The sequence below is a fragment of the Macaca thibetana genome, chromosome X, assembly GCF_024542745.1.
Source record: "Macaca thibetana thibetana isolate TM-01 chromosome X, ASM2454274v1, whole genome shotgun sequence".
In the NCBI taxonomy this organism is placed as follows: Eukaryota; Metazoa; Chordata; class Mammalia; order Primates; family Cercopithecidae; genus Macaca; species Macaca thibetana.
In genome coordinates, this window is record NC_065598.1 from 108,330,756 (window position 1) to 108,354,853 (window position 24,098).

Consider the following 24,098-nt stretch of genomic DNA (forward strand, 5'->3'; position numbering starts at 1 on the left):
GAGAAAGAAGAGGAAAACAGGTAGACAAAAGGAATAAAAAGAAATGTTGGAAAGAAAGGCAGAAGAGCCCACAGGTTTTGAAATAAAGTTTTCTGAATGTTACCACCCAAATATAAAATCTCATTTGAAAGGAAAGAGGAAAAGAAAACCAATCTCCATGGTAGAACATAAGAGGCACTATCGTTGGAAGAGTAATATAATCCTAGAAATAGGAAGGTCTGAAGGAATCACCTAATCCAATTCGCTTATTTTACAGAAGTTTCAATACAGTCTGTCTGCCAGTGTCTCCTGTGGATTAGATTAGTAGCATGCCAGAAAGACACACAGTCCTGATCTGGAATGTTCGCCTGTGGGACTATCAGAAAGTGTTCTTTCTAGGTGGGAACAGGCTGTGCTTTATCCTATTGAGTGATAGGCATGCACATTTTGCCAAAAACAGTGATTAGATGAAAAGTTTCTACCTGATGATTAAAGGGAATTCAGTTTAAATTAAATCTATCTTGTGGGAGCCAATAGATTCTGAAAATCCATCTGAAAGGGGTTTCCCCGAATACACAAAGCTTTCAAAGGAGGAAGGAAGGAAGGTAGTTTCTTTATACAAAGCCCCAGTGACAACCCCCTAAGCTCTCCTGCATTTTGACCTGGAGTCTATTCTGAAGCAGGAACCATGAACCCCAGCTTTCTAGTGTTTTCTCACACTGCACACTCTCGTGACCTGAACATTTCTAAGCTTCTCCCTAAAGGTGACAAAATTACCCTGTATCTTTCCACCTCTCAATAATAACAACGTTTTTTTAACGTCAGCGTTTCTTATATAACCTCTGAACAAGTGCTAGACACAGGTGTTTCCTTGGGAGCCAGCAGGTAAAATTACATTTAATTCTGCTTCTAACCTGCCTACAAACTTCGAGACCATCTTCTGGCATAGCTGGGCCTTCTGTGCACTCTATTGCCACACTGCCATGTATTGAGTATGCCTTGCTTAGGAAACAAGGCCAGCAAGCTTAAGCCCATGAGGACTTCAAAATCAAGCCACACGCAGCTTCCATCCATTTGAGGCATAGATGGTATCTAATGAAGACAAGCAGATCACATTAGAGAGACATGTCTTCCTAAAGAATCGAAGTGGGCTTACAAAGCACCGGTTCAGCTCTTAGCACTGAACCTCCCCACCTCTGATTTGGCATGAGGCGGACTCAAAAATAAATGTATCCACCACCCCCTCCACACACATATACCAACCCAAAGTCTGGCAAGCACTTCCAGACTCTGCTGGCTTACCATGTTTAGGAGAATGTTAAAAACAACACTGTGGTTTTTAATAACTTTCTGGGTAGAGACCTATCTGGGTGCAATATGCTGTAGCCTGCCTTTCATACCCAATTCCAGACCAAGGCTCTGTTATCGCCACAACTCAAGTCATCACCTGACTTGAATTCAGTTTTTGTTGTTTCTCTCTCTCTCTTTCTTGTCTTTTTACCCCAACTGATGATTATGAGCAGTAGCAAGATAGACACATGGAGTAACAGCAACTATTTCCTCCAAAGGCCAATAATGAACTTTTATAATTTGAAAAGGGGAACAAATAAGCAGCAAAAAACAAAAATCCTTCGGCCACTTTCTCTCCCTTACCAGATGAAATGTGACTGCTCACACGTGATGAGGTGGTGCACATAGAGAATGCGGCCTTCAAATATTGACCTTCCCAAAGGGCAGGGATGGGTTCAAGTTCAGCACAGCCTTTGACATACCTTGGACAAGCCAGAGCTATCAAATGACAGCAGCAACTCCTCAGTGACATTTAGTTTCTGAGTGGTAGTTTCTCTGGAGGGGCTTTCACTCCAGTCCTGGGGCTAAACAACCTGCATATGTGGCTGAAAGAATCTTGTGGTGCTGGGGAAGGAGGGGTGCAAATTTACAGCTGATCCCATCTGCAATTATTCTGGCTTCTGGGGAAAGCTGAACTATGATTCTAATAAGTTTATAAGACAACTTTTATGTTCAAATCGCTGACTCTCTGTCTCTACAGCCGTTCAGTCCCTGCATAATCAGATGAAAGAAAACACACTTAGGCAGAAACGGGGGGGGGGGGGGAACCCAGAATATTAAAGAAAATAAAACACTGGAAAAATCTATGAATCAGTGACCTTTCTGTTCTTCCCACTCATGCCCTACCAGCTAACTACTTACCTCTGAGCAGCCACGGTTGCAGCAGCATCCAGAGCGAAATGTCTCATCACATTCTCCTCCAAATATTTCTGCTCCCACTTTGTCATATCAGCTTCCAGAGCCAGAATCCTCTCCTCTTTCTCCCGAAGGAGCTCCATCAGCGCAGTGGCATTGTATTCTGAAACACTGGTGGGCTGACAGTTGCCCTGACGCTGTTGGGCCAGATGCAGAGAATCCTCAAGTGAGTGAGAGAAGAACCATGGTGTCTGAGCCCCTATTCTTGGAAAGGATTACTGCCCAGCCTACTTCTGTTTCGACTCTGATTCAGAAAGAAGCAGGGGGAATTCAGATCTCCTCCTAAGGCCACAGGACTTCCTATCATGGGCTTGAATGTGAGATTCCCTTGGCCAGGAAAGGGGCCTGTCATATCAAATTGTCATGCTACTCAGAAAGTGAATTAATGGGCTAAAAACTGCCATCCCTGCCTGCCAGCATAACACACAACAGAAACGAGAATTTTTAAATCTGGCCAGGCACGGCGTCTCGCACCTGTAATCCCAGCACTTTGGGAGTCTGAGGCAGGCGGATCACCTGAGTTCGGGAGTTTAAGACCAGCCTGGTCAACATAGTGAATCCCTGTCTCTACTAAAAATACAAAAAAAAATTAGCCGGGGGTGATGGTGCATGCCTGTAATCCCAGCTACTCGGGAGGCTGATGCAGGAGAATCGCTTGAACCTGGAAGGTGGAGGTTGCAGTGAGCTGGGATCATGCCACCGCACTCCAGCCTGGACAATAGAGTGAGACTCAGTCTCAAGAAAAAAAAAAATCTAGGATTTAGTTCCTATCTTGCCCGTAACTTGTAGTTATCATTAGCGATTTATGCCAACTTTTCCTAGTCTTGATTTTCATTCATCTAAAACTGAAGAGTGGTACGGCCAGATGATTTCTGAAGACCATTTCTAGTTCTACAGTATCAAGGCGTGTATTTGTGTAGCAGCTCTAATTCTTACAGCAGCTACTGTTCCTGGAGTTCATGTGAAAATAAAAGGTGCAAGATCATAGGCTTAAAGGATATTTCTGGGATAGGAAGCTAAGGAAACAGACCTTGTATTCACAATTGGGAGGCACTCTGGAGTAAGATTAGGTGGGAGAAAAATGTAAAGATGAGCAAGTGTGTGCTTTCAGTGTTCACGTCAAATGCCAACTGAAAAATAAGCAACCAGGAATAATGTCATTTTCTTGACTTTTTTTCCCCTTTCTTCCTTTAAGTTCTCCATACCTGCTGGATTCTCAGGGATTCCAGTTCCCTCTCCAGTCGTGTCCGGAGACGGTGCTCTAGCTGCTCACGTTTTTCACATGCTGCCTGGAGCTGTACAAGGGCCTGCTGCATCTTCTCCACCTTGTCAACGTACACTTGCTTCTTTTTCAGCTGGAAATCCACGTTGGGTAATTTGCAAGGTGAAAGGAAAAACAGCAAGCAACAGGGTCAATTATGTATCCCCCAAATCCAGCCTTGTGTTTACATCTCTTCTTGTTTTAGAGTCCAGCTGCAAAAAGGAATGGATGGCGAGAAGGTCCTTCACGGTGAGTAGCAGGCTGCCTTGTATTGCTCATACAGAGAATGTGAAGGAATCGAGAGTCCCTTTTAAACCTCTTCCTTCTTCCCCATCTCTATACCTTTCCAAAGTCTACTCCCATCAGTACCATCTATGTTAGAAGGCCAAGTTTTTCAGATTCCCGATTACGCACATCCTTATCTCTGGTCTTTTTCACTCTCATATGGAATATTCTTGGGGAAGGCATATCTTATTTTGGTTACTGCATTAGGCAAATGCTTTAAAAGGGGGGATCTCCAGGAAGAAAGGTTTGCTTTGGTATGGAAAGGAAGCCCACCCCCTTTTATGTAGCTGTCTCTTCTCCAAGTGGGAGAAAAAGAGTGATTAACTGCTGAAGGTACAAGGTCAGAATTGTCTTTTTGAAGTCTTTGGTCCTGGTAATCACCCCATATAATCCATCACTGCTCTCCTGGGAAGTTTCTGCTTCTCAAAAGTAAAGGTGTCATGTGATGGTTCAAAAGCCTTTACCCTCCACCTTGCCTAGCACTGCCTTGCTAGTTCTTTAGGTTATGTGTGATTGCTACTTCATGAGCCTGAATTGGAAACCCTGGGTTATAGTCTCATAACTTTTATTCTGGAACCATAAAAGATCCCGAAAGCCTCAAACTAATGACTCAAAAGTGAAACTAAATGAGTCAAACATTATTATTTCTCTTTGCAAGCCTATAAGCCATATCCAAAAGCAAATGAAGAAGCAAGCAGGGAATAAGAGTGTGAGTTCTTTGTAACCTTGTAGCTTAGAAGCAAAAGTTTGGCTCTATGCAGATAAAATAATGAGAAAGATCTCAGAGCTCTTTAAAGAAGATATGTATCTTCTTTAAAGATATATATAATCTATATCTTCTTTAAAGATATAGATACATCTATATCTTCTTTAAAGATATATATATCTATATCTTTTTAAAAGATATCTTTAAAGAAGATACATACACACACACACACACACACACACACACATACACCTATGGTGCATCTATCTATCTGTCTGTCTATATCTTTAAAGAAGATATGGGGAAACTACAGGCTTTCCAACTTGTTAACAAATAAGCAGATGACGCTTCTTGTAACACTTGTGGGGCCCCCTCAATGCTAATAAATCAACTCATAGCTGTTTCTCTTCCAAGAGCAGAAACTCTTCCAAGTGGGGCACGTCTGTCATTATCCTTCTGATGGAAGTTGATGTTAGGGACACTTTCACTCTTCAGATAAAAATATGAAAATATTATTGATAACCTAGTCAAAAAGAAATTCAGGCATCTGATTCTGACTTTTCAACAAATTCCCAAGCTCTTGAGTTACCTAGGTAGATAACTGCAACATAAGAAGTTATCCACCCTACCAGCATTGCCTAACAGCCACTTAGCTGGGGCCCAGCTGGCAGAACCAACCTGACTCCCTCATTGCAGAAACCTTCATGGTAATGAGTCCAAATCACTACTTGGTAGAATTTCCAGTCAGACAGCACTAGCATGTACTGGTGGAAAAACCTTCTTGTCTTATAATGGCCCCCTCCTCAAATTAGAATTGCTGAACTTTCTCTAAGTCGAAGGAATCCTATCTTGTATTTTCCTACCAGACCTGTAGTATGCCTTGCCTAGGTGATTGGAAAACAAAAAACTTTATCTACTTTTGTTGTACTTCCTTGACATTTCCTTTCATTCCAAGTCTAGTTCAATCTAGCCTTATAAACCAGTGGAGGTGAGTTCGAAGCCTAGATGTTTTTATCCATTAGAACATTTCCTAGGAAATAAAATAAACAAAACACCATCACTCTCTTTATCTCAATAAGTTTAAACCTTTCTTCCCCGGGGTTTGTGGCTGTTTATAACAACATTGACTAGGGCAACCAAAACTTTTGCCTCTGTCTTCCTATTTGCTAAGCTTGGAATAATTGGAGAGAAGGAAACATCCTCTATCCTTCACCTTTTGGGTCTTATAATCCTTATGAGCAATTTAAAGCTGAATGCATTTATTTGTGAATCGCTCTGAAAGCCCTAAGGGAGCAGGGCAATGTTAATACAGAGAAAGTTAACTATAATTACTAAGGCTTACAGCAGTTATACTTAAAGGCAATTAAACTTAGATAGCATGCAGTTCTTGCCTTGGTGGTAAACTACTGCAATGCAAGCTCAGAAAACTGAAAAATAAGCAATCCAGGGCCATGTGGATTTCTTGAGAAAGGAAACCAAAGTATCCTAGCAAAAGCACCGCCGCAATATAAGTCACTGAGCCAACTCTCTGGAAGGGAAATGCAATAAAGGCCCGGGGAGTTGTCTGAGTTGGCTGAAGATAGGCATGCAGGTCAGATAAATACCACAAAGCAAGCCAAAAAATATCCCATTTTGATTTGCCACTGGGATGATTTTCCACAAGGTAGCAGGACCATTGTGGCTGGCATAGTTCTCCCACCTCATTTAAAATGAGAAAAAGTGCAACTCACCCATTAACATCATAATCACCTAGTAAATGCCTACTCTCTAGATAAGTTAGGGTAGAAAAAGACAACTCTTGCATGTGACCAGTGCAAGATCCTAGAGATGCAATCAACAAAGCCAACCATCTTCTAAGTTACACTCTCTACATTTTCTAGATCTTATCTACATGTAAAAAGGAACAAAGACCTACATGCTTTATTGACTCCACTACTATCTTGGACGTTATGTGCTTCACTTTTACCTTAGTCATGACAAATCACCATGTATCTTTATATGAATCAAATGAGATGATGCATTAAGTGCTTAGTAGAGTATATGGTACAGAAAGTACTCCAGGTTGTTTGTTCCTTTTTAGAGAAAAATTAATACCAAGCCATACACATTCCAGTCCTCTGAACTTTGAACACTCACTCCAGATATCCTTGACATGGCTATCATTCTCTTAGTAACTCTAATGATCACCTCATTGTCTAATTAGACAACACAAATATAGCGATTTCCCCACAGGAAGACATATAACATTAGGCCTCAAACACTTTATGCTGTAGATATCTTTGGATAGCAAGTTGTTCATTGGAAATACAATTAGAAGCAACCACTGAGTAGCTGCAAAGATACCATATTTCTCTGCAAATGACATGATTTGCAAGGTACCTCTACTTTAGGAGAAAGAAATATTTTACCTAAGATCAAAAGTACTATTTAAATAAAGACCCTTAGGCAAAACTAATTCTCTTTCTCTCTTTTTCATTCTCTCTCTCTTCCCTCTTTCTCGCTGTGTTTGTATGTGTGGGTGTGTGTGTGTGTGTGTATGTGACACACACACAGATATACATATCAGAAATTTCTATCTGACAGCACAATGAAAGGTAAAGGAACAAGCTGACAATCAGGAGACTTGGGTTCTAGTCCTATCTGTGCTATTAATAGCAACTTGCTTCTCTATTCTCAGCTACAGAGATCTCATTTGCTTAAAAAAATGAAGGGGGTTTCAGGAGTCAGCAAACCAAAATGGTCAGCAGCCGCCCAAATCCAGCCGTGTCCATTGATTTTGTCCATAGCTGCCTTATAGCTACAATGGCAGTCGAGCAGCTGGAGTTGCAACTGAAACTGCATGGCCCACAGACCCCAAAGTATTTACAATATGGTCCTTTAGAGAAAAGTTGGCAAACCCCTGGAGAGGTCTTCAGATGGTGATGCAGAGTCCTAGTGTTTGGTGGAGGTGCTTTAGGGGCCACTATAGTGGGTGGGTTACATCAGACGGTTCCTCTTTTATGTGCTTTACGTATTAGGGTTCTATTTAAAATTTCACTTGAAAAAACAATTGCCAGAGCTTTGTATGTGTTATATTCATGTTCACTTTTGTTGTCTTGTATCTGTCTTCACTAGAGAATGGGCCTCCCACCTTATTTTGCTCCATCATCTTTTCATACTTGATGCTTCAGTACAGTTACATAGCTTAAGGTTACTGAATAGCCCATAATATTTCACCCCTCACTGCCTCTGGAGGTGATATTCTCTCTCTTAGGAATGTCCTGCCCCACCAGGATTTAAGAAGTTAAAAAAAAAAAAAAAAAAAAAAAAAAAGCAGGGCTAGATACGTGATCTCAGAAGATCTATAAGAGTCTTTAACTCCCAAATAGGTTATGAATCAGAATCCCCTTCTCACCTTCAACACTGACCAATATCCGAGAGGGCTCAGCCAAATGGGGTCCTAGAATTCTGTACTGACACATTCTTAGAGGTAAAAACAAAAGTTTTGCTTTAGTTTGTGTGTAAGTACATGCAAGAAACATACCACATAATGTGTGGTTTTGTCATAAGACCCTAGATGATTTATTTTTCTGTTTTCAGTGTTCAAAGAACTGAAGGTTCACTTAAAAAGTTTCCAAAGCCAAGATAGTGGTTCGAGTGTTTGTGCATAATATGAGTTGTGAGGACCACAGATTAGTGACTCTAGTTTCTAATCTAGAGACCAGTACCCATGAGCCCTAAAGATTCTAAGTAAATCTATCATTTAAGCCAAATCCCTCCTGAACATTCAGTGAATGGAAAGAATCCTTTATGTATTAAAGTTTTCTTACAAAATGCCAACTTTCAAGAAGTTGTCAAATCCTTTCCTTGCTTTCTCTAATTCTGTGTTTTCTTAATGTAGACCCCTACACCACTTTTACTCCCTGGCTTGATCTTTAGATCCACTTTCTCCCTAACCCTAACCTGACTCCCGCCTCCTACTGTACTCCAAGGTCCAATCTATGGTAGTTTCCTTTTTTGGCTTTATATGAACGGTTTTCAACTGGGGACAATCGCTCCCCCACCCCCTACCATGCCCAACTCTCCAGGGGACATTTTAGCAATGTGTGGAGACATCTTTGGTTGTCACAACTGGAGGTGGGGTGCTACTGGCATTTAGTGACTAGAAGCCAGGAATGCTGCTAAACAGCCCACAATACACAGGACAGCATCCTACCACTACCACTAAAGAGTTGTCCAGCTCCAAATGTCAGTAATGCTGAGGTTCAGAAACCTTGCTCAACACTGCAGCACTACTGGAGATCTCCTTTGTGCCACACTAATATTTTAATGTTATCATGTTATCCTCAGTCACAGACCTCTAGGTGACTGTAAGATTTCTAACTCTGAAACTTAGCATGCCCCACAGTTTTCATCTTTCCTCAAAATGTCATCCTTTTGATACTTCAGTCATCATCATCACTTACCTAATTTTTCCAGTCTCAGAATCTTGGAATTATCATTCTTCCCTCTTTCCTTTGTCTACCATATCCAATCTACCACTATGTCTTAATTCTAACATCTCTCATATTATTTCATTTCTTTATATGTTCATAGCCAACACAGTTTAAGCTATAATAACACCTAACAGATCTTACTTTCATTTGCTCTCCTGATCTATACACACATGCATACGCATACACACAGACACACACATACACCCATGAGTCCATCCTATATAGAGCTGCTGTAACAGACTTCCTGAAATAGTCATTTAAGAAAAAAAGCAACCGGCTGGATGCAGTGGCTCACGCCTGTAATCCCAGCACTTTGGGAGGTTGAGGCAGGTGGATCACTTGAGGTCAGGCATTCGGGAAAAGCCTGCCCAACATGGTGAAACACTGTCTCTACTAAAAATACAAAAATTAGCTGGGTGTGGTGATGAATACCTATAATCCCAGCTACTTGGGTGGTGGAGGCAAGAGAATTGCTTGAACCCAGGAGGCGGAGGTTACAGTGAGCCGAGATTGCACCACTACACTCCAGCCTGGGTGACAGAGACTCTGTCAAAAAAAGAAAGAAAGAATGACAAGAAAGAGAGAGAGAGAAGAAAAGAGAGAGAGAGAAGAAAGAAAAAGAAAGAAAGAGCAACCTACTAACCTACTGCACACCCATTCAATTAGTGTTTATTAGGTACCTATTATATCCAAGGCACTTTTAAACCTACCTCCTCTCTTCTTTAGACCAGAGCTGCTCTCTTTCATCCATACCTCAAACTACTTGATGCTTTTATGTTTACCACTCAGTCTACTGTCACACTCTCCTCTGTTCAGCCTAGATATGGCTCTTTAAAATGCCCTTATCAATCTAGGGTCCTGCTGCCTTAAAATTCTACCACGTCTACTATGCAAATACTCAAATTTCACATTGGTCTGATCACTTCTTATCCCTCCTTACTAAATCACTAAACTCTCCAAGAGTTCTTCCTTGAATAATCTTACCTGATCCTGATTGCTGCTTTTCTCGATAGCTTCTCATCATGTGTACTGTATTAGCAGTCATTTTTTAAAGATTTCATTCATGTGTGGATTTATTCATTCATTCAACAGATATTTACTGAATGCTTATTATGCATCAGGCCCTATTCTGCAAATGAGAGGAGAAGGGATGTAGTGGGAAACAAGACAAAATTTCTGCCTCAATTGGAAGGCAATATCCATAGGCAACTTAAGGGTAGAGCCCTTCTATTTTCCTTGGTATCTCTCTTAAGTTCTAGTTCTAGTTTGTTGGTCACTATATTCTTGGTGAACAGTTTATATTAAATAACTATTACATTCAAGAACAAAAATGAGCATAGTATAGCTTATCTGCAACACTGTAAATATACAAACAACACACACACACCTCATAAATGTATTCGCTTTGGCCCAGTCAAGATAAGAGTTTCATATCATTCCTATTCAGAGGTAAGTTTTTAAAGGAAAATCATAAAAGTGGGAGGAAGAACAGTGGGAAGGCAATCTATTGAAGCATAAGGCAAATACTCTTGAGCTCAATCAATCATATGATTTTCCATTACACTTCTGTAATATTTTGAACCAGTTCCCAAATATTTGGCAGATCTCTTAACCCCCTTCTGACTCAGGAAAATCTGATCCCTGCAAATGAATACCACGTGATGGCATCTCTTCCCTCCTTCCAACAACTGTGGGTGTCTTTCAAACTTAGTTTTTAAAGGATGGCTATACACAAAATTGCTTCTAGAGCCCCATTTGTTTTAGCCATTTGCATGGAAGTGACTTAATCATTTGGCTTCCCATTTATTCACTAGTGGACAAAGAACAGGGGTAAAATGCTTTAGATTTAAGAGATCTGGGATTTTTCCTAAATGTATCATTGACTGTATCACCTAATCTGTCTGTACTTTAATGTCTTAATCTGTCAAATGAGGATAACACTTGCAAGGTTCTTTGGGGATATACTGATATATCTGTAAATATTTTTGATGTTTAAAAAATACAAACAAGAAAATACAGATCAGTAGGCAGAAAGGACAGACTATTAATACTAGCTGGATGACCACCAACATACACAAATACTCCATTGGCTAAAGGACATTAAGGCTAAAAATATAAAACTAAGTCCAGTGCCTTCATTGTCTAATTTTCCTCTTCCCTTGTATTGTCCACAACTCCAAACACTATTATACAAATGTCACAACTGAAGTGTATTTTTACTGCTATTCTCCTTCATACCACGGGTTATATGTTGCTCCATGAGCCTGATTTTAGTTTGAGCTGATTTAGTCTTACCCAGGAGCCACTGGATCCAAGTAAGGGTTCATGCTGAAGCAATTTGGTAACACTACCCTGGTATTAGCAAGCTGCCTCCATCCATTGCCAGTAGGCTGTGGTCCACTGGTAGATATTAAAAGAATTGAAGAGTAAAAAAACCACCTCTAAAAACTTTCTACCTCAGGAATAGGGCTCATGTTGTAAAGGCGACTAAAGAGAAACCCACAAAGCTTCCAATTTAGGAATTTCAAAAGCCAAAATCATAGGAAAGACTGAAAGAATTGAGCTCAGAGAGATCACTCCATCTCTATTTGGGGGTAGACATAATTTCTTTCTTGTAACACATTGGGTGGAAAAACACCTACTTAAAAGTAAATGCAGCCAGGCACGGTGGCTCACTCCTGTAATTCCAGCACTTTGGGAGGCTGAGGTGGGTGGATCACTTGAAGTCAGGAGTTCGAGACCAGCCGGGCCAACATGGTGAAACTCCGTGTCTACTAAATACAAAAAATTAGCTAGACGTGGTGGCACAGGCCTATAGTCCCAGCTACTTGGGAAGCTGAGGCAGGAGAATCGCTTGAACCCAGGAGGCACAGGTTGCAGTGAACCAAGATCATGCCACTGCTGTCCAGCCTGGGCAACAAAGCGAGACTCCATCTCAAAAATAAATAAATAAATAAATAAATAAATAAATAGATGGAGGAAGGAAGGAAGGAAGGAAAGAAGGAAATACACTGAGATAAATATGGAGAATGCCATCCTTAGATGAAATGATCTTCAAATAAATCAATAATGCACCAGCAGAATACCTTGGAATATTCCTGGGTGGATATGTATTTTATCTGTATCCTATCAATACTCTAAATGCACACATAATTCACATCCTTGGATCTTCCATCCAAATCTATAATCCATCAAAACACTGGATAAGATTTACCTTCCCCAATGAAATCCTATTGTTGTTGGAAAATTATTTTGGAGTATTAGACATATAAATATCTATGCCTATGACATCTTCCTCTAATATCAGGGAAGGAGGAAATTGGTTATGATGCTTTGTGGATAGGTGTGGTAGCAGAAAATTATGTATCTTTAAAACCAAAAAGACAAATCAAATAAGTAGTAAGAGATCTAGAAAGAAGGGAAAATATTAGCCCTTAAGAACAATGGTGGAAATGGAGTAAAACAGTATGAATTTAGCTTTAGAGAACTGAGTAGAATTGCAATGGGACTCTAGAAAATGCACTGGCTACTCTAATACGAGCTATCAATGTGACATCTAAATCATCACTAGCCACTGCAGTTCAGAAAAGGTTAACATTTGGGCCCCTTCTTGTTGAATCTCCATGGCTTTCATTCTAGCCTAAAGCCAAAGAACAAGGCTCGCTGGCTCTCTCTGCCAGCCCTCTCACATTCCACACTCTCCCTTCCTGTGCACTCAGTTCAGTAAGCAGCCCACCCGCAGCATCTTCCCTCTTTGATCTTGCCAAGGCCTTTTTCCCACCATCCCTGAAACAATTACCCAAGCCGCTTCCACTCCAGATCATCATAAGACAGCAGCCAGCCAGAAGCCTGGGCTGCCTTGAGCCTTGTGAGAGGATATGCCAGGCATCCATCGAAAATCTCCAGTGAGGTCAAACTGGTAGGGGGTGGGGAGGCTGTCTTTGAATGGGAGAATACCGTGGTTGCTGTAGGACACAGAGCTCTTTTGACTTGGAGTTTAATGAGCCTCCACTTCAATAGGACCTACGTGTCCCGAAAGATAAGGGCAAGGACGGAAAGGCACCATTTACCTCGTTCAGCTGCTGCTGCAATAGGGGCACAGGGTACACCCTGGTTCAAGACCTGGATCAGAGTGACTCACCAAGAAAACAGGTCTGATTTATAATTACAGTGCTATCCCCTCCCCAGCAAGATACCTCCTTCCTGGATGCCAGCAGAGCCAGGTCCATGAAAGAATGCACTGAACTTGGGAGCAAATGGAAGCTGTGATTGCAGGAGAAAGTTCTTTGTAAGCCTGAGGCAACATTTCTATGTAGAGTTTAGAGCACAGTGATTGCAGAGAACTTCAGGTAAGAGAGTTAATGAGATTAGCAAGAAGGAATGAATTTCAGGAAAAGAATCTAAATGAGGTCTTTGTAAAGAGAAAGACATAAATAAATGCAAGGGTCCTCTGGCCATTAAAGTAGTTATAACCTTTCCCTGACCACCTTAATGCAATGAGTAGTAGTTACCTGAGTGACCTTGTACTTAGAAAGCTGAGAAAAATAGTATCCTAACAAAAGGTCTAATTTGAGAAAGTTTCCCTAATTTTGATTTGCTAAGTAGGCCAGAGAGGTTTTCCTTGGAAGAACTTCTAAGGCTCGAGAAAAAAGGAAAGTTCATGATGCCATTTGTAAGCTATCACTAAATTATCTGTTTATATGGGACACAGGCAGGTTATCTAACATATCCATCTGCCTTCAAACACAGCCTTACTTGAGCCATTTCCAACAGACAGAAGGATAACTCTTCTATTCATGAATACCTTTCTTGGTTTAGAAATGTTCAATGATTTTGTGAAGCAATCACAATGAAGGCTCCTTCTTAGATCTGTTCCAGAACTACCTGCTTACCCCAAATACCTCCCTGATGATGTTCCAAACTTCGAAATTTCAGCCCTGAAAGAGCAAAACCTAATGAAGACTGAGTCACAGCAGAAAAGCAAAACTTTAATTAGCAATTTCCTATATCTGAGGATAAGCAAAAGGGATGTTTTCCTTTGAACAACATAGAGGAGACACGACAAACAGCACCCAGGAGCAAATCCAGCTCTGAGAGACTGGTAAAACAAAAAGGGAAATAAGAACCAGTTGATTTTCTCTGAGATGTGGTCTTCCAAGGCTTTATATGTGCTAGAAGTGAGCCGGCTTGAAAGTCGGGAAGACATCACATGGCCTCTGAGATTCCGCTGGGTAGAGGGTGGTAAGCCTGCTCTCCCAGTCCAAGGTTTCACCTTCCTTAGCAAGAGCAACTCAGAATTTCCTAACAATTAGACTCCATGTGAAAGCACAAATTGGATGAGGACTAAAAACTTAACAATAATTGATGACCTCATTTGAAATAAATGCCATCATTCAATCCCAGCTCAATACTTAGAACTTCTTTATATTGTAAAGCTACATACATATTTTGGGGAGGGCCCCTGGAAAACTACTAAAAATCTCTAGGACTAATGCCCAGAAAAGCCTCAGAAGTCTGAAGCCAGAAATATATTTCAGGCAACCTTTTCAGCAAGGGCTGCCCAGTGGGAACTAGAAATGAACATTTTCTCCCAAAACATATATTATTTTCATTATTTTCAAACAACCAGTTACCACTGTGCCCTCAGATGTTGCAAAGAAAAATGGTTGCAGACACTCTGTCCCCATTTATCTCCAACTGGCTGAGCACCCTTCCCGGAGGGGCAGCAGGACTCTCTGTACACCCCAATCTCAAAGCAGTCTGGACAAGTTTCTCATAGTCTTTTGAAAAAAGAAAGGCCCAACGAGTGAAGCAATTTTTTAAAAACTTAAAAGATGCAGAGGTTACTAAATCTGAACAAGCACCCACATTTTCTTTTTGGGAGGTGAACCAAAGGATGATTCAGACAGGGAGAAAGGCAGCAGGGTTTAGGGAATGAAGAGTCATGAGATACCAGTTTTATTTCTGGCTCTACCCAACACTGGCCATGTGACCACCAGCAAGCTACTTCTTTCTCAGCAGGTCTCTTAGCTTGCCCTTCTCTAAAAGAATTCAGTCTTACCCCATCCTGTAATTTTCTCTGGAATGTCCTCACAAAAATGTGAGGGAAGGGAATATATGGGGTGTAGCAAAAGGATGCGATAAGCTAGACATCAGGTAAATACAAGTCTTCTCATTTTCTGTTAAGCAACTTAGCATAGTTCTGACATAGACAACTGATGAAGCAAGACATTAACCTGATTTTATACTACCTGAAGTTGGTATTTTACCAAGTCAGGCTAAGGGATATCATGAATTAGATGGCACTACCCACTGGTAAAGTGTGTATTTATAGCCCAACTCCAACAAGCATTTTAATATCCAAAAAAGAAAGCAGAGGAAATTGATAAGTTGGGAAATCTCCAGGAACTAGACCTATTCTTATTGAGGGAAAGGAAGCAAGCAATGAATGAAGGCAGTATAGATACCTCATATACAATAGTCAGAATGCTTTTTTAATGCTATTAAATTTCTTTTGTTTCAAATCTATTTCTCAACTTTGTATGATGAAGGCTACTTTTTCCCTTAAAACAATTCAAATTTCAGAGCAGAATTCTGTGAGATATGAAATTTTCTTTACCAAGTTACACTTTAGCATCAATTTTTGCTGGAACACACCCATCCCCTGAAGGGCAAAACATCTAAGAGTTAGTAGTCCAGTGCAATAACAACTGACATCCAAGATAAATTAATGACAAGCCAGCAGCAAATTTCCCTCTATTTCACATGAGTACAGTTTGGTGTTGCAATCAAATAGCATCTATGTCAAGTCTAATCAGATACATATTAATCATATGCTTAAGAGTTTTGGGGCCCTTGCATTTGTCAAGGGAAGGCTTCATCTCTGCACACAAATAAATGACAAGCATTCCTCCACGTAACTATTTTCTAGAGCTAGCCACTGAGAACCACAGCACAGCTCTTGGACAGTGCATTTTTTCTGACATAAACTGTAAACTGTCCCTGGGTCCCATCCTGTCTCAGACCTCCCAAGATTGCTTCTATTCAAAAACCAATCTGCCAAGTAAGTCCAAGTAAGTAAAGATATGGCCAGCAAGAATCATTTCTGACCTGAGAGGGGACTGACTTCCCACTAAGCCCGGGTAGACAAGGGCTGTTCAGATTTCAAAATCCTTAGAGTACTTTAAGCTACCTCGAATTATTTTCTAGTTTTATAAAGTTTTAAAATACCTGTACGTGCAGAAATTTTAAAATATACATCTATACATATACATATCTATACATCTATATCTATATATACATTTATATATCTGTCATAGTCTTAAGATAGGGCTAAGTATATAGTAAAAGCTTGGAATATGGGGGCAGTGAGCTTATACAAATGAACAAATGGAAATTGTTTCTTGACCCTGGTGATTTCCTATTTTGGAGCAAAAGAAAAGAATTTACCAAGAAGAGAAAAGAAAGCAAAGCAAAGTCCACTCACATCAGCACAGTGGAAACTAGGAGCAGCAGATGGCAGCTCCCTATTGGGGATTATGCAGCTGCCAATTCACCACAATGTGGACCCCAGTGTCCCTGATTTCCCAGCCCTCCTACCCCCAGGCTCATATGCTACCTGAGGAAACCATACCTCTTCTTCCAGCTTTACCACCTTGGCCTGGGCGTTACTCAGGGCCTGATCTCGGATTTCGATGTGTCGTCTTTGGTCCTCATTGGTAGAACGGGCAGTGGCCAGCTCCGCTTCCAGCTTCTCCTTCTCACGCTGGCTTTCTTTATCTGTCAGGACATTAAACGTCAACACTGCCAGCCTGGAGCTGGCTCAAAGCCTTACCTGAGCAAAACTGACACATCATACCCTTTACTAGATAGCCTACTGTCCTAGTGCACAGCTGAAGAACCAGTATACCCAAGATCTGGACTCTATCACTGGCTCTACCACTAACTTGCTGTAGAAATTCAGAAAAGTCACTTAACACCTTAATGGTTGTTGAGCAGAAGCAATGAGAAAATAGGTGCAATGTGTCCCAAAAAGTATTAGGCATTACACAAAGAATACACACACACACATACACACACACACACACACACACACACCCCTCAGAAGAAAAGGTAGACTCGTCCCCTCAATTTTATTTCTTCCAAATTGTCTTACACTGGCAAAAGAGCAATTGAGCTCAAAACATTTTCCCCATTGTTTCCTCATGACAGTACATTAAATAGAACTAAAAATGATATTTCATAAACTGGTTAACAGTTCCAGCCCACCCTTCATGCACTAACATTACTTTGTAACTGAGATAAAGTCTACTTGACAACATGTCCTCTCCACGGAAAACGTAACCCAACATCACCCCCTAACCCAACTCACTTTATCTCAGCATCTGCTTCTCTTGGGAATCCAATGTCTTTTTCTTTTAATTTTTTTTATTATACTTTAAGTTCTAGGGTACATGTGCACAACATGCAGGTTTGTTACATATGTATACATGGGCCATGTTTGTGTGTTGCACCCATTAACTCGTCATTTACATTAGGTATATCACCTAATGCTATCCCTCCCTCCTCCCCCCACCCCACGACAGGCCCCAGTGTGTGATGTTCCCCTTCCTGTGTCCAAGGGTTCTCATTGTTCAATTCCCACCTATGACTGAGAACATGCGGTGTTTGGATTTTGTCCTTGTGATAGTTTGCTGAGAATGATGGTTTTCAGCTTCATCCATGTCCCTACAAAGGACATGAACTCATCCTTTTTTATGGCTGCATAGTATTCCATGGTGTATATGTGCCACATTTTCTTAATCCAGTCTATCATTGATGGACATTTGGGTTGGTTCCAAGTCTTTGCTATTGTGAATAGTGCTGCAATAAACACATGTGTGCATGTGTCTTTATAGCAGCATGATTTATAATCCTTTGGGTATATACACAGTCAAAGATAATACAGTAAAACTGAAAGCCATGTTATGCTTTTATCCTACTCCTTCTCTGGTAGGATAGGCTAGGTGTGGAGGGAACACTGTAAAGAACAGGGCAAAGTTAGATGGAAAACATCAGGATCAGAGAAAGAAAGGCAGCCATTTCACCTGAAAAAAACATCCTCTATTTGCGAATCTCCTTTTCTCCCTTTAAGCCTATTAGCATTTGAAAGTTCAGTTTTTTAAAATAAAGTAATCCAATATGGCTGGGCAGGGTGGCTCATGCCTGTAATCCCAGCACCTTGGGAGGCTGCAGTGGGCGGATCATGAGGTCAAGAGATAAAGACCACCCTGGCCAACACGGTGAAACCCTGTCTCTACTAAAAATACAAAAATTAGCTGGGCATGGTGGTGCACGACTGTAATCCCAGCTACTAGGGAGGCTGAGGCAGGAGGCTGAGGCTGAAGCCGGGGGCTGAACCCGGGAGGCGGAGGTTGCTGTGAGCCGAGATCACGCCACTGCACTTCAGCCTGGTGACAGAGCAAGACTCCGTCTCAAAAAAAAAAAAAAAAAAAAAAAAAGTAATCCAATATGCTTGGGTGCTTACACACACACATATATATGTATATATACATATATAAAAAAAAGTGTGTATATATACATATATAAAAAATGTGTGTGTGTATATATATACTTGCATATATACAAAAACATGTGTGTGTACATATACTTGCATGTGTGTGCCCATGTGTATACAAATATACTCTCTGACCTTAGAATGGAAGAGCTTAGTGGGCACATAATGGTCTTTCGGGCTTGGGTTTTAAAGAGAGCTCAGATGAGCAGCATCTATATGAGGGTTTAATAAATATCTGTGGATGGATATAAGAAAAATAGAGGAAGAAAGCACCAGTATGAGACAGTAGCCAAAACTATAATTTTTAGGAGAATGAAAGAACATGATCACAAGCTAGCATTTGTATAAGTTAATAGAGATTTATAAGTAATCTCTAAACAGATTTTACACTTTGTTCCATATACTATTCTTATCTCAATCTGCCCTCTTCTAGTGGCTGGCTGTACCTTGTTCCAGTACCCACAGCTAATGAGAATATGAGAATATTATACCTGAAGTGATATCACTGAATTCCAACAAAGTAATTCTCACTCTTCCCAAATGCTCACTTAAAGATTTCATTGCTTATTCCTAGTTGTAGATGTCTGTTAGTGAAATGGACCCCTTGTGATTCCAGCAGGGGGAGGGAAAAATGAACCATCATGAAACACGCCAGGGCATTCTGTTCTTAACAAGGCCTGCCCTCAAGAGAAACTATTTAACCAGAACCTAATCTATGAGTTTTTGGGATTTTGTTTGCTTGTTTGTTTGTTTCCAGAGCCTAACTGACCCAGGGGAAAGGAAACATCCAACTCCAGTATGCTCTGGCCTTCTACACGAGAGAAAGAAATATCCAGCTGAAGCCCTTTCTAGTGATCCTGCACCACCTAAAGGGGTGAAAAAAAACCGAGATGCACTTGTGAAGTTCAGTCCAGAGGTACAGGCTCAGTAAAAGACTGATATCTAATCATAGGTCTAGAACATTTCCCTTTCCCCCAGATTTTACCATCACATCCCGAAAGGCCTATTTACCGCAGTGCCTTTTACCCCGTACATCAGGTCTGCCATTTCACACACGCAAAAAAAAAAAAAACCAAAACCTGCAAGCCATACTAAAAGGTGAAATATACAGTTTGAAAAGACAGGGCAAGCATCAGAACCAGACCCCGAGATCAGGCAGGGATACTGGAATTAACAGACTGTGAATTTAAAACAAATATGATTCATATGCTAAGGGCTCTAATGAAAAAAGTAGACAGCATGCAAAATCAGATCAATAATATAAGCAGAAAGATAGACATGTTAAGAAAGAATCAACAATGCTAGATGGTAAAACAGAGGTAATTTTACCATCTTGTTTAACCTCACAATATTTGTATGGATCAAATGAGATAGAATATTTATTTAAGTGAAAGAAATGTTAGAAAGCACAACCAAACGCCAAAAGAACTTACTACACAAAGCAGATGATGATCATCATCACCACGATTAATAATGAGAATCTGTAGATTCAAAACCTTTCATTGTGATACAACAGATTGTGTATACTAATTTTTAGTATGAGAAGGTTGAGAGTCACCTGACCTATAAAATTAGCAATTCCATGTTTCTGAATCAATTCATTATAACTACAGGGGACCATGACACAAGTAGTTATGTCCCATGTCTTTCCTCTCCTCTTAACTAAGACAGACCTCACACCAGAAACTCAAACAAAGTAGTTTTGATTTTTTGGAGGTTAAGTGCTCTTCATCTTGAGACTCAAATCTTAAGTTATAGGAGAAACTTCAATAGGGCAGCCTCACCTTCCTTCGCATTCTGACTTTGCATTTGGAAAGAAAGGAACATTTGTTGAATACGTATTGCATACCAGGTATTGTACTAGCTTAATCCTCAGAACAACCATACAAGGAAGGTACTATTCTCTTCTCCCATTTGCATATGAGAAAACAGAGACCCAGACAGCTTGACCAACTTGCACAAGGTCCCACAGTGGGTAAACAAGCAGTGGAGCCCCTATTCACACCCAGATTGGTTCTACTGTACTAGGCTGCCTTCTTCTAGGGTTGAGTTGGTTTGGTTTCTCTAGGATTCCTGCAGTACCTTCTCCAGAGAGGCTTTTCAAGAGGGCTTTCCTTTCTCCTGCCACAGTTCCAACCATGCAGGGCCCTGTCAATGTCCCAAGCCAAAAGAAATTAGGAGGGACAAGAGTCATGCCCTCTTCCCTGGCTAGTTGGTGAACTTCACTTTTCCCTCCTAGAGCCATTTGACAGTCTTTTGCTCTGCTGGTAATACCGTCTGATTTACTAAGTTAGCACATTGTATAAACCTGTAGAAGAGCTCCTAGGACACCTGAAATACCATCTCCATACAGAGAGGAGTATGATCTAGCTGATCCAGAACAAAGAATCTATACGTTTTGTTTGTTTTGATCTGAAAGTCTGCCACCCTCTTTCTGCCAGTGAACTAGCTCTGAGAGCAACTGTGATACCACAAAAGCAATTTCACAAAAATTTATACTAGGCACTGATGACACCAGAAAAACTACATTCCTTACTCTAAGATATGTTGACAAAGGAACAGGAGGTACACGGAAAAGAAAAAGAAAAAACCTGTTCTGAAGCCAGAGCACAACAGAATAACTCAGGAAGGGAGGGCGGTATTGTAAGTGAAGATCAAACGAACTTGTAAAAGCTCGCTAGAAGCTGCATGGAATGAGTTGAAAGGGTCATTTGGAGACCCAGCAAAGATGGAAGAGACTGACAAATCCCTACTGAGCACAACTACAGCCAGAGCTACACTGAGGGAGGCTGGGGGGAGAGGAAACCAGCTACAGGCATCTGCAGAAACGAGAGCAGTTCATCTGTTTCTCCCCGAGTAATTCTCCCTGTGGACTCAATCCACTACGAAGTTTTTATTGCTGGTTTTATTAAGGCAATTGGAAATAATTAGACATTGTCTAGCTGGGTGGGGTCCATTAGAGACCGATAAAGAAGAAGATTAATTCATTGTCATGGTCCTAGGAGTATTTCCAGACAAAGGAAACACTATTATGAGGAAGACACAGCTCTGCCCTCCCCCACATCCTCCAACTGTGCAGCCAGAGTCACTAGTTCAGGACATAGGATTAGCTCCCCTTGCAATCTGCCACTGTGTAACAATAAATACTAGATGCCTAACAAAGGGAGCCCCAGATACAGGTGAAGTATTCCAAACACTATCATCAATCCTGCACATTAATCCTATCTCTACCAGAGCCAGCACACGGGATCTTCTAAGAAAATCCCTTCAACATGAAGGGACCTCATGTTCAGTAAGGCTCTTTATTTAGGTAGCAATGACACTAGCAGGGATTTCAACAGGCTTCTCTAGTTTAATGCTGAAGGAGCAATGTGATGTGACAAGATGTTGTGGCAAGCAGCCTTCTTGGCTTAGGAGGAAAAGAACAGAATCTTCCAACTTCATGCCTGAATAGGAAAAACAATCCTTAGGTGATATTGACTCTGCCCTGGCTGTTCTAAAAGGCTAAAGAGAACAGTGTAATCTTTTCACGCACCTTGCTCCCATCCACACATTAATACCTGTTTCTGCAGCTTGCAGACTTACTTTTTGCAAAGAGCTGCGAGATGGTTTTTCTGGTGTCCTCTGACCCTTCATATTCCTTCTCCGCAAGCTGCTTGTTGGCAGTCTCTAGACGCTCTGTGGAATTTGGAGACAATCAACAGGGTCTCAAATATAAACTATCATGCACATACTATTGGCCCTCTAAATACTGACCTTTGGTAAAACAAGCCTGTTTCTTCTTGTTAAACAGGAATGGGTGACTAACATGAGTTTGCAAATGTGAATCCCAAAATAATACTAGACCATGGCCGGGGAGGAGGAGGTAAGTATTTAATGCTTTCACTCCTCACTGCCAAAACCTAAGTTAACTGCAGAATTCTAAATTTCAATGAAATTATCCTTCCCCAAATATATAAAGATATCTTTCATTAACCAGAGAAAAAGAGCATCACAGTTACTATAAAGTCTTCAAACTCATGTAATGTCAAAGCTAGAAAGGGACAACTAGCAGCACGTAGTTGGGCTGCCTGACTTTAAAGATAAAATAACCAAAATTCAAAGATAGATAGTAATATCCCTGACCGGGCACGGTGACTCATGCCTGTAATCCCAGCACTTTGGGAGGCCGAGGCGGGTGGATCACCTGAGGTCAGGAGTTTAAGACCATCATGGCCAACATGGCAAAACCCCTTCTCTACAAATACAAAAATCAGCCAGGCATGGTAGCACACACTTGTAATCCCAGCCAGCTACTGGGGAGGCTGAGGCAGGATAATTACTTGAACCTGGGAGGTAGAGGTTGCAGTGAGCCAAGATTGTGCCAGTGCTCTCCAGCCTGGGTGACAGAGCAAGATTCGAACCCAAAAAAAAAAAAAAAAAAAAAAAAAAGAGAGAGAGAGAGAAAAAGCAATAAAGAAAGTACCATCCCCAAGTCAGTAGTTTTGAACGTGCTGAAGGCACTTTAGAGTAGAAATATTTCCCAAAGTCTTCAATATTATCAGGTGAAAGTCAAAAATAAAAGGAGTCAGTGAGTCCTGGAAATAAGAGAGGACATTATACTTCAAGCTTGCACGGTCCAAGGGCATGCCTCTGCAAAACCTGTTAAAAAGAAGAGGCAGCACCTATTGTGGGGGTGGGCCAGGTGGGTCCAGGGGTCCCAGCAGGGATCCTGCCTGATAAACACATCAGCTCATCGCTCAGAAGACCAGTGAGGTGCATCCACACTTTGATCAATCAAGCTTGGGACTGAGCACTATTGCAGTCATAAAAAATTAGCCTGGCACATGCCCAGCCATTTACTGCCCATACCGGTGGGTTGGACAGCCCCAAAGAGCCTAGTTGAATCTTGCTCAGCCCTTCCCTTCACCACCCTGCAGTTGCTTCAGAAGTACAAAGACAAGTCCTTTGGTTCCCTCACCTCTCAGATCCCTGTTGAAATCATGCATCCTCCGAATCTCGCCCTCTAGCTTGTTTCTCATGGCTTTCTCTAGGGCCTCTCTTTTGGAGGATGACTTCACGAGGTTCTCATATGCCTCTGAGACGCGCTGGATTTCTGTCTCCACCTTAACAACAACAGAAAAGAAGATGGTGGTGATGGTAGGAGGTTGATGGGGAAAATGGTCTGAAAACAAACATGCAAATCCTCGGTGACAGCTTCTTCCAGGGCTCACAGATGGCCAGGAGGCAAGCATAACACAGTCAGACGAGAAAAGTTTCAAGGAAGGATCTCCACCTTCAACCATAAGCTTAGTAATTCACTCATGGTGCCATGGTCTTTCCTCGGGTTAAAAAAATAGACACTTTCTACCTTCAGAGGAGATGGTAAGACAGAATAAATTTTATAAATGGTTATAAAGAATTTTAATTTCTGAAGAAAACTCTTAATTTTGAAAATATCAGTAATAATATATATAGTATATAGATACTTTATTCCAAAGCATTCAAAGGGCTTTCACACGTTGGTTCCAGTCTGTACTGATTATCTGACTAATAAGCAGGATACCTCTTCTCATTTTAGCAGAGAGAAAA

At 41.1% G+C, this 24,098-nt stretch overlaps 1 protein-coding gene across 4 annotated transcripts in view; it reads right to left on the reverse strand.

Moving 5' to 3' along the window:
• The window catches only part of AMOT (angiomotin), a 67,147-nt gene that overhangs the window by 13,771 nt on the left and 29,278 nt on the right, over window positions 1-24,098 (reverse strand). For all 4 annotated transcript variants that reach the window (XM_050776759.1, XM_050776761.1, XM_050776760.1 and 1 more), the window contains 5 exons: window positions 23,488-23,632; window positions 22,113-22,205; window positions 16,605-16,750; window positions 3,450-3,599; window positions 2,191-2,381 (listed from right to left, as the gene is read on the reverse strand). In XM_050776759.1, coding sequence (XP_050632716.1) covers window positions 2,191-2,381; window positions 3,450-3,599; window positions 16,605-16,750; window positions 22,113-22,205; window positions 23,488-23,632 — 725 coding nt within the window. The remainder of the gene's footprint in view (window positions 1-2,190; window positions 2,382-3,449; window positions 3,600-16,604; window positions 16,751-22,112; window positions 22,206-23,487; window positions 23,633-24,098) is intronic.